This window comes from Lipotes vexillifer, unplaced genomic scaffold, assembly GCF_000442215.2.
Source record: "Lipotes vexillifer unplaced genomic scaffold, Lipotes_vexillifer_v1.1 scaffold809, whole genome shotgun sequence".
Lineage (NCBI taxonomy): Eukaryota > Metazoa > Chordata > Mammalia > Artiodactyla > Lipotidae > Lipotes > Lipotes vexillifer.
In genome coordinates, this window is record NW_006788521.1 from 1,981,175 (window position 1) to 1,990,330 (window position 9,156).

The following is a 9,156-nucleotide window of genomic DNA, read 5'->3' on the forward strand; positions in this document are numbered from 1 at the left end:
CTGAACCCGGTGTATTAACAGTTTGTCATGACCATCTTTTCTGTGTCAGAAACACTCTTTGGTCCCATCACATCCAATGGCTGCAGGATGAGTATTCCATCATGGGACTGTGCCCTCATCTCTTTATCTAAGACTGACCTGCTGGACTTTGGGGTTCCTAGTTTTTCATTGTTTTAACAGCTCTGATGAATACCCTTAGGCAGATGAGGTTGTCGAGGTCCAGAGGGGACAGCCCTTATTCACGGACTCTCAGAAAAGCAGGACAGAGCCAGGGTGGGAACCCAGGATGCCCACCCTCCCATCTTGTTGCTCTCCTGTCCCACCTCCTCATGCCCTCTAGAGGGCACCAGTGTGCCTGCCTGCCCCGTGGCAGATGGAGGATGGCCACGGTGCTCTGCTGAGTGGGCGTTTGCAGCCATCCTTGCGGAGATGCCCACCTGCCTGGCTCCCGAGGCAGGTTTAGCTGTGGTATGCCCTTCCCTGCAAAGCACCATCTGGCACCAGGTTCACTGTCTTTTCTTAATTAAAGTTAGCTTGGACTGTGTGAAAGCTTTTCCTTGACAATCCACCAGTCATCATTGTGTGGATTTTATACTGACCCCAAATCACATTTTCAAAACTTAAATTGCAGTTAAAAATGTCAGCAGTGGGAGGTGTGGCTGGAGTAGGAAGGAGTGGTGGGATGGGGGATGGGAGGGTTGGCTGGGTTCACAGAGAGCCAGCCTGGGCCTTCCAGTACCCTCATCCCCTCCTCCTGAAACCCCCAGCTCTGGTCACACCAGTGTCCTTGCAATTCTGTACACTGGTCTTGCTCCTCTTGCCTCCAGGCCTTTCCACATTCTCTTCCCTCGGTCTGCAGTGCCCTTTCCCCAAACCTCTCTGTTGTCCTTTGGGCTCAGCTCAAGTGCCCCCCCACCCACAAGATGCCCTCTCTACCTGCAGGGAGAGGTGGCCCCTCCCCTGTGCTGCCCCATCCCAGCACACGTATCACCTCTTGGCTACCCCACGACTCTCCATACTCCCCGCCCCTGTTGTGTGTTTCTGCTGTGGACAGACGCAAGAGAACCTGGAAGTTCGAGCAGAGCAGCTGTGGGAATCGCTTGGTTGCTGGGAAGAGAGCTGAGGACATTGTGTGGGTTTCTGGCTTGGGTGGAGGGGTAGGTAGTGCTGCCGTTCTCTGAGAAGCAGGGGAAACCTGGAGTCCTCCTCGCAGAGCTGGGAGCCCTCTTGGAGCTTGCCTAACCCACAGCCTGTCTTTTTCAGCTTCGGAATGGAGCCCCCTTCACCAGACTCCCAAGCGACAAGCTGAAGGCAGTCATCCCCCCTTTCTTACCCCCTTCCAGCTTTGAGCTGTGGAGCTCAGATCGGTCCCGGACATGTCACAACCGGAAGGCAGACCCCATGAAGACTGTGCGGCCCCAGAGAGCCAGCAGGGGGCAACCTGTGGGCGGCGGGAGCACAGACACTGTAAGTTGTCCAGCTGACATGCTTTACACGTCACCGCTCACTGACATTGTGCTGTGTTGCAGGCAGAAGGGACCTGAGACCCACTAATCCACGAGGGCTGAAGCTTTTTATTTTCTTTTAAATGAGTGATATTCTTTTGTCTAATGAAACCCTACCAAAGAACTTAATATGTAAGCAGATTAAAATGTTAGAGTGAATGGAGTGAAAATGGGAGCCCCTCTCCCTGGAACACAGGTTGAAGACCTGATCTAATCCACCCTTCCCTTTAACAGATGAGGAAACAGCCCAGAGAAGGGATGTCAGTTGCTGAAGGTCACCCAGCCAAGTTGGGGCAGGGATGCTGGGACCAGAAATAAGGTTCTTGGCCTCTAATTAAGTTCCATACTGCGTTGCACAGGTCCAGGACCAAGCTCAACACTGGGAGGCAACTATGTGTGCTACTAGTATTTTCTTGCAACCAGAAAGCGTGACTTGTCTCCTTTTGACCACAGTGGTTTCTGACTTGGTGGCCCTCAGTGTGTCTCTGTGATATACTGAGGTAGTCCGTCCCATTGTGGGAGCTGATCTCCATATGTGTAGACTGTAAATAATGTAGGTACAGTAAATGGGCAAACCGAGGACAGGGATTTAGGACCTGACCCTGCTGCTTTGTGTCGACTGATTGGAGAACCTCAGGGCCCCCGTCTCTGTCTGACCCCCATTGCTTGCTGCTGCCTCCCTGGACTGTCGTAATACCAAATCACTAGTTGGAGACCAAGGGCCTGGTGGCTGGAGGTACTCAAAAATGGACAGAGTGGGTTTACATTAGTCCACCACATGGGAGCAGGTGGGTGACCTGTGGGAAACGATGTCCCAGGTGCTCAGCCTGAGTTAATGGTCGGTCAAGCTGTCAGCAGATAGATGTGAACTGCCATCCCTTGGGGGACTCCTAGCAGGATGAGCACCGGTGGGCAAGGACATGCCAGTGGATACAAGCACTGGCTGGGATGGGCCAGCTGAACTCCAGGTCCCTCACCACTGTGATCTGTGCATCGGAAGGAATGAACAGCAAACCCTAACTGTGATTTCCACCTTGTTCTTGCAGACTCCCGTCAGGCCAGTTAAATTTCCGTCTCTCTCCAGAAGCCCAGCCTCTCCTGCCAATTCTGGAAACTTCAACCACTCACCTCATTCTTCTGGTGGCTCCAGTGGGGTAGGAGGCATGAGCAGGCACGGTGGGGAGCTGCACAACCGCTCAGGTGGGTACCCAGGCAGGCCACTCCGGGGAGGTGGGAAGATCCCTTGGGGTTGAGGGTGTGAACTGGGGACAGTCCTAGAGACCACTGCATACAACCTGTCTTTCTTGTTGATGTGCCCAAAGGATTTTTCAGTGAATTCACAATTCATAGTTTCTTCTATGCATTTTCTTAGGGCAGGGGAGGGGAAGAAATAGTCTATAATGCTTTATTTTCTTGGAAAATTTTACAAGAAACTAAAAGAAATACATGGTGTTTTTGTGGTATTTAAAATCCTTGAAGATTAAACCTTAGATATCTTCTCATCCTGACCCTTCAGTGAACAGATGAGGAAACTGAAGCTCAGAGTGGGTGACAGATTTGCCCAGAGACACACAGCAGATTTGCCCAGAGACAATTAAGACTCAAAGCAAATTGCCCCACAGTTATTTTGGGCTTATTGGCATACTTTCTTTTTCTTTAATTTTAATTTTTTTCACATCATTACATTTGTTTACCATATTCTTTCAGCAAATATTGTTGACCACTTATTAGATGTGAGGCAATGTCTAGGCGATAGAGCATTTAGCAATAAAAAATTCAAAGTAAGTTCTGTAGGAAGTTGTATTCTGGTATAAACAGATAATTTTTAAAAAATCTGATGATAGTGAATACTATAAAAAACAAAACAAAACACCAGAATATGGGAATAGGTAATGAGGCTGGTTACAAGATATTTTCTAGTCCTCCCTGAGGGGATCCAGGATTAACCAAAGCCAGCTTTGCAGGAAGGCACCCTGCTTTATGCCATTACATAAGGAATGCATGCTTCTTATGGAAAAGCTTGTAAACCAGATAAAGAAAAAAAAAAAAAAAGTATAATCTCACCCACTAGGGATCATTGTTAATGTTTTGGTGTATATCTTCGCAAAGTACTTTAATGCATATTTATGAAAGCATAATAATAATTTATTAAGCACTTAGTGTGTGCCAGGCACAGTGCCCTTTAAATAGATTATCTCCTTCAGTCCTCCAACATCCTGTGAGGTGTCCTCTCCACTTTACAGAGGAGGGAACTGGGGCTCAGGGGAGTTAAATAACTCGCCCAGGGTCACACAGCTGCGAAGCAGCAGAGCCAGGACCTGCACGCAAGCAGGCTGACTTCCCAGTATAGTCTGCTCTGTAACCTTTTTCCTCTTTGTACCCATTACCATGTTGTAAACACCTCTTTATGCCAATACACGTGTAGCTACAGCATCTTTTAAATAACCAAACAGCCTTCCACTCATATGAGGTGTCAGTTTTAATTCACCAGTTCCCTCTTGTTGAACACCAAGGCTGTTCTAGATTTTTGCTCTTGTAGATCCCACTCTAAGTAATGGCTTCATAGCTCTGCACTTGCCTGCTTGCTTAGTGATTTGCTTAATGTAAGTGCCTTTGAATCAGGGTGGCGGGGTCAGTGGGTTTGCCTGTTTTTGAAGCTTTACACTTCGCCCTCCAGAATGGCTTTACAGCAGTGCCTGCCACCTAGGAAGTGCTCTATAAATGTCAGATATCAGTGTTCTCCCTCCAGTGCCCTCCCGCGCTCTGGATATTATCACTTTCCCCTTTTCCTTCGTAATAATTCAAGGTTGCTGGTACGTTTGGGGAAACAGGGAGAGGGAACTTGGCAGTCAGGATTCAGTCAGGGAAGCTAACTCCCTGAGTATTATGGAGTGAGAATTGACTCAACTGTGGGAGTAGCTGGGGGTGTAGAGATCCAGAAGCGGGGGCTGGATGATGGCAGAGGAGCCCTGGCATGGCAGCATGTGGAGCTGCTGGCAGGCGTTGCAGCGGGGCTGCTGGGGGAACCCAGGGCAGGGCGTGCTGTCTGTGCCCGCTGGCGGCTGACTGAACTGGCCGTGGCTCGGGGGAAAGCGAGGACGAACTGGAGCCTTGATGGCTGTCCACCTACCAGTTGTCATGCACAGTCCTCCTGTGGTTGGCCCTGACCCAGAGCCAGGGGCAGGGGTCTGGGAAACGGGGTTCTGGCTCAGCCAGGTCGGCATCTGATGTCCACCGCCCGCACTGCAGTGCTCTGGACCCAGGCAGTCATTCCTATTCCTGTTTCCTCAGGTGGCAGCATAGACAGTGTTCTGTCCCAGATCGCTGCCCAGAGGAAAAAAGCAGCCGGATTATCTGAGCAGAAGCCCAGCCATCGGTCAAGTCCTGTTGGGCCAGCGCCTGGCTCCAGCCCATCTGAGCTCCTGGTCTCCTCTGCAGGCGGCAGTGTTCCTGGTGGCAAGGTGCTTGTTCTGTTTCCGTCTGCTCCTCTGACACTCACAGGTCCTGTTCTAGCATGGTCCATGCCTGGGGCGCACAGGTGGTGCCACCGTCGTGGGATAGGACTAAACCTCCCATCTGGCCGCACCTGGGATTTCTGAGAAGGGTGGTTGCCGAGATCATACCCTGTGCCCTTGGTCTCCTGCACACGTGTTCACCTCTCGCCCGATCTCCAGGATACCTCCAGGTGGGAGGGGTGCTGAGGTATGGTGCGATGCCAGGGTGAGCACTAAGTTCTCCAGCCCTGTACTGGTCATCCAGCCTCACACGGCACATGCTTTTGTTCACTGATTTAGAGCAAAAGGGTTCGGAGTGTGGGTTCAGGAGCAACTGCCTGGGTTCTAATCGCAGCCTCACACTTTAGCATTTAGAATGGGGCTGGTACCTGGTATGCCTGTGTAAGTGTCAGCTCTTACTGTTGACAGTTGTAGCAGTAGTATTTGTACTCCTTCCTTATGCATCCACTGTCCACATCTTTGGAGCATCTGCTCTGTGCCTGGCACTTCCAGCAGGGAGGATCCAGCAGTGAAGCAGGGGTTTGGTGACCATTCTCAGGGTGTCACTACAGACACAGCCGTCTCACACTGGTGTGGTAGGGTCTGTCATGGAGAGGGGAGGATGCTGTGGGGCACGGCTGGGTTTCTGCCGAGGCTTGAGGGCATCAGTGACATCTAGACAGGGCTCTGAAGGATGAAGTGCCAGATGAAAGGGGCAAGGGTAGGGCAAGGGGGAGACTGTCCCAGGGTGAGGGGACGGCACGTGCAGAGCGCCGGAGATGAGAGTGTGGTGTAGGAAAGGAGCTAAAGGAAGGTTGGTGGGCAGGACAGAGCCAGGGCCTCACCTCCCTGCTCTGGCACCTTTCCTCCATTAGTGCAGCCCCAGAGCAGTCACCACGTTGGTAGCAAACTGCGGGATTTGCAATGCGTGGAAAACCCCACATGCCTCTGGGAGGGGAGGTCTTCCAGTGTCTTCAGAATCTTCCCCCTCCACCTCCTGAGTCCCTCCTCCGGGGCTGATTAATGGAGTGAGCCCCCAGAGTGTGGGTACCTAGTCATGAGTGTGAACTGGTTCCTTTACCAGATGGCTCTCCAGGTGCCCCTGCAGTGGGGCAGTATAGCCCGTTTCCTCCTCTGAGAGGACCCCAAGTCCAAGCACAACCGCACTCTTCATCTTATTTTCTAGATGTCTTAAGCTTTTTCCCTGAGAAAAGTTAGATCGTATGAAGCCCTCACCCTTGGACCTTTGCCCAGAAGTGCCTCCAGAGATTGATGTCTTAATGGATGTATGAAAAATAGTCTTTATTTTCTGCCCAACCACTGTTGGTTATACAACTCTTTTTGTTATTCAAAGTTCCTTACGCAGTTGGACCTGTGTAATTAGTTTCTTTACAATATAACTCCAGAAAAAATTTCTCTCTACACATTAGCATGTTTTCTATTATGTTCAGAATCACTTGTGTAATAGGATTTATGTAATTAAGTTCATTTTAGAATTCAGCTCTATGGAAAATATGTCTCTACTGATACTTCGATACATTTTATTTCATCAGATAGTAAGAATTCTATAATTAGCATATTTTACTTTTTGCCTTTGCTGCTAGGAGACTCAGCTACTCATTAAGGTAAATCTGCTACTCTAGAATTTTGATATAGTTTTCCTCTTCTCTGTTGTCTAAAATTTTCTGTTTCTATTTTGATGGTCTTATTAGATGTGTTACATATTGTTAGCTTCCTTTAATTGGTGTTGGAAATAGGTAGGCATCTAAGTTATAAATTATATTAACTATTACCTCACTTGGATGCACCTATCATTTAATCTATATACAAGTGTGTTCTGATGAAAGGAAATTGTGTCTAAAGATGCATTCAGGAAACAGAAGACTGGAGAAATGATTCAGTTTAATGATCACCTGATATTCTTAACATAAGAATATGCTGTAATCCTGGGGAGCTATTTAAAAATTCAGATTACTGGGTTCCACACAGCATAACTGAATGAAACTCTTAGGGTAGGGTTAGGGGAATCTGTTTTTCTCCCCAGAGAGTGTTGCAGCCAGCCCAGCCCAAGTTCTTAGAAACCACTGCCCTAAACCAAAGGACACAGGAATGGGCTTTCTGTCAAAGGCTCCAGCAGCAAAATGGAGCCATGAAGTGCTTTTCAAAGACTCCTTTAGGAAGAATTAGAAATTAGTATTCAAAATATGAGCCTCCTAAATCTGGGTTTTGTACTTTGCTTAAAACAAGCACCACTGCAATGGTGGGATATTTGTAAGGCATGGCTTCTCACATGAAGTGTGCCTTAGGAGACACAGAATTGGGGGGAGTGGGATCAGAGTATGCTTCAACACTTCCCAGATCTCAGGAAGCCCAAAGGCCCACTGGGAATATCAGCTTTCTATTCCCACCCGAAAGCACAGTGGTTTAAAACAGAAACCATTTCTTTTGCTTGCAAATCTGTGGCTGAGCAGTTTAGTCTTGACTTAGCTAGGCAGTTCTTCTGGTCTGAGGGGATCGCTTAGATGTTTGGCTTTTGTCTGGGGTGACCAAAAAAACAGGGCCATGTATGCCCACAGCAAGCTTGGTTATGTTCTAATGGCACCAGTCAAAGGCATAAATTGAAAACCAATCAAGTAACCAAGTCATCACACCCACTGCAGGAGACCACACAGAGTTACATAGCAAAGGGTATTGATCCAGGGAGGGGTGGAGATGATGCCATTACATGATCAATCTGCCACACTGGGAATGAGAGGAATGGTTCAAATATTTCAGAGCATCCCAAATTTTATATTTATCTGCTCCCTCCCAAATAATGCTGCACACAAGGCCTAGAGTATTGTGTTTCTTTGCTCTTGGTTGGGATAGATCTGTTTCTTAGGGATATACCAATTATCTCCTGCTTAACCAGAAGCTTTATTATGGAATGTCTGTCTTTATAGAAAAAGCAGAAGGAAGAATTCATTAATAATATAGGCAGCTTATTGACAAAGTCTTTTAAAACGTAAGAAAGGGACTTCTTTTTCCACTCTGGGTTGTAGTTAGCTCGAAGGAGTATTAAAGGCCTAGCAGAAGGAAAGGTGTACCCATTTCCAGGCAGGAAAACTATTTGTCATGGTCTCTACTATTCTAAATGAGGTGTCCAATTTTTAGCATAAATTATAAGACGTACAAAAAGGCAAGAAACACCACACTCCCAAGAAGTAAGGCAGTCATCAGAATCTGATGTAGTGTGAAACAGGTGTTGGAATTATGTGACAGGAAATTTAAAAGAACTACAATTAATATGTTAAAGGCTCTAGTGGAAAATTTGAATAGCATGCAAGATCTCATGAGTAACAATTTCAGCAGAGAAATGGAAACTATAAGAAAGAATCAAACGGAAATGCTGGAAATTGAAAACCTGTAACAGAGATTAGAAATGCCTCTGATGGGCTCCTCAGTAGACCTGACACAGCCAAGGAAAGAATCAGTGAACCTGAAGATAGGGCAATAGAAATTACCCAAACTGAAACACAAAGTAAAAAAGAAGTTAAAGCAAAAGAAAAAAAGCAGAGCACCCAATAGCTGTGAGATAATATCAAATACTCTCACATACAAGTAATTGGAACCCCTGAAGAAAGAGAGAGAATGGTGGTGCAGAGGAATATATATGTATTTTTTTAATGACCAAGAATTTCTCCCCAAATTAATGACAGATGCCAAACCATAGGTCCAGGAAGTTAAGAGAACACTAAAAAGGATAAATACCCCAAAAAGAACACTTTGTCAGAGGAATTCACCATATTAACAGACTAACGAATAAAATGCAGAAAAAGCACTTGGCAAAATTCAAACTCCATTCATGATCACAACTTTTGGCAAATTAAGAATTGAAAAGAAATTCCTGGACCTCATGTAAGATACCTGTACTTAGCATCATACTTAATGGTGAAAGACTGAGTGCTTTCCGCCTAAGATCAGGAATAAGGATGTTGTCTCTCAACTTTGTACCAAAAACTATAGCTAGTGTAATAAGGTAAGAAACAAATAAAAGGTACACAGATTGGAAAGGAAGAAAGAAAACTATCTCTATTTTTAGATGATATGATTGTCTGCTTAGAAAACTCAAAAACGTCTACACAAAAGCTCCTAGGACTAAGAAGTGAGTTCAGCAG

The 9,156-nt window shown here is 46.9% G+C and overlaps 1 protein-coding gene across 1 annotated transcript in view; it reads left to right on the top strand.

Moving 5' to 3' along the window:
* Nucleotides 1-9,156, top strand: part of ANKS6 (ankyrin repeat and sterile alpha motif domain containing 6) — a 54,291-nt gene that overhangs the window by 20,759 nt on the left and 24,376 nt on the right. Inside the window, exons 9-11 of the mRNA XM_007461652.1 lie at nt 1,264-1,467; nt 2,552-2,705; nt 4,797-4,966. Of these exons, the coding sequence (XP_007461714.1) occupies nt 1,264-1,467; nt 2,552-2,705; nt 4,797-4,966 (528 nt within the window). The remainder of the gene's footprint in view (nt 1-1,263; nt 1,468-2,551; nt 2,706-4,796; nt 4,967-9,156) is intronic.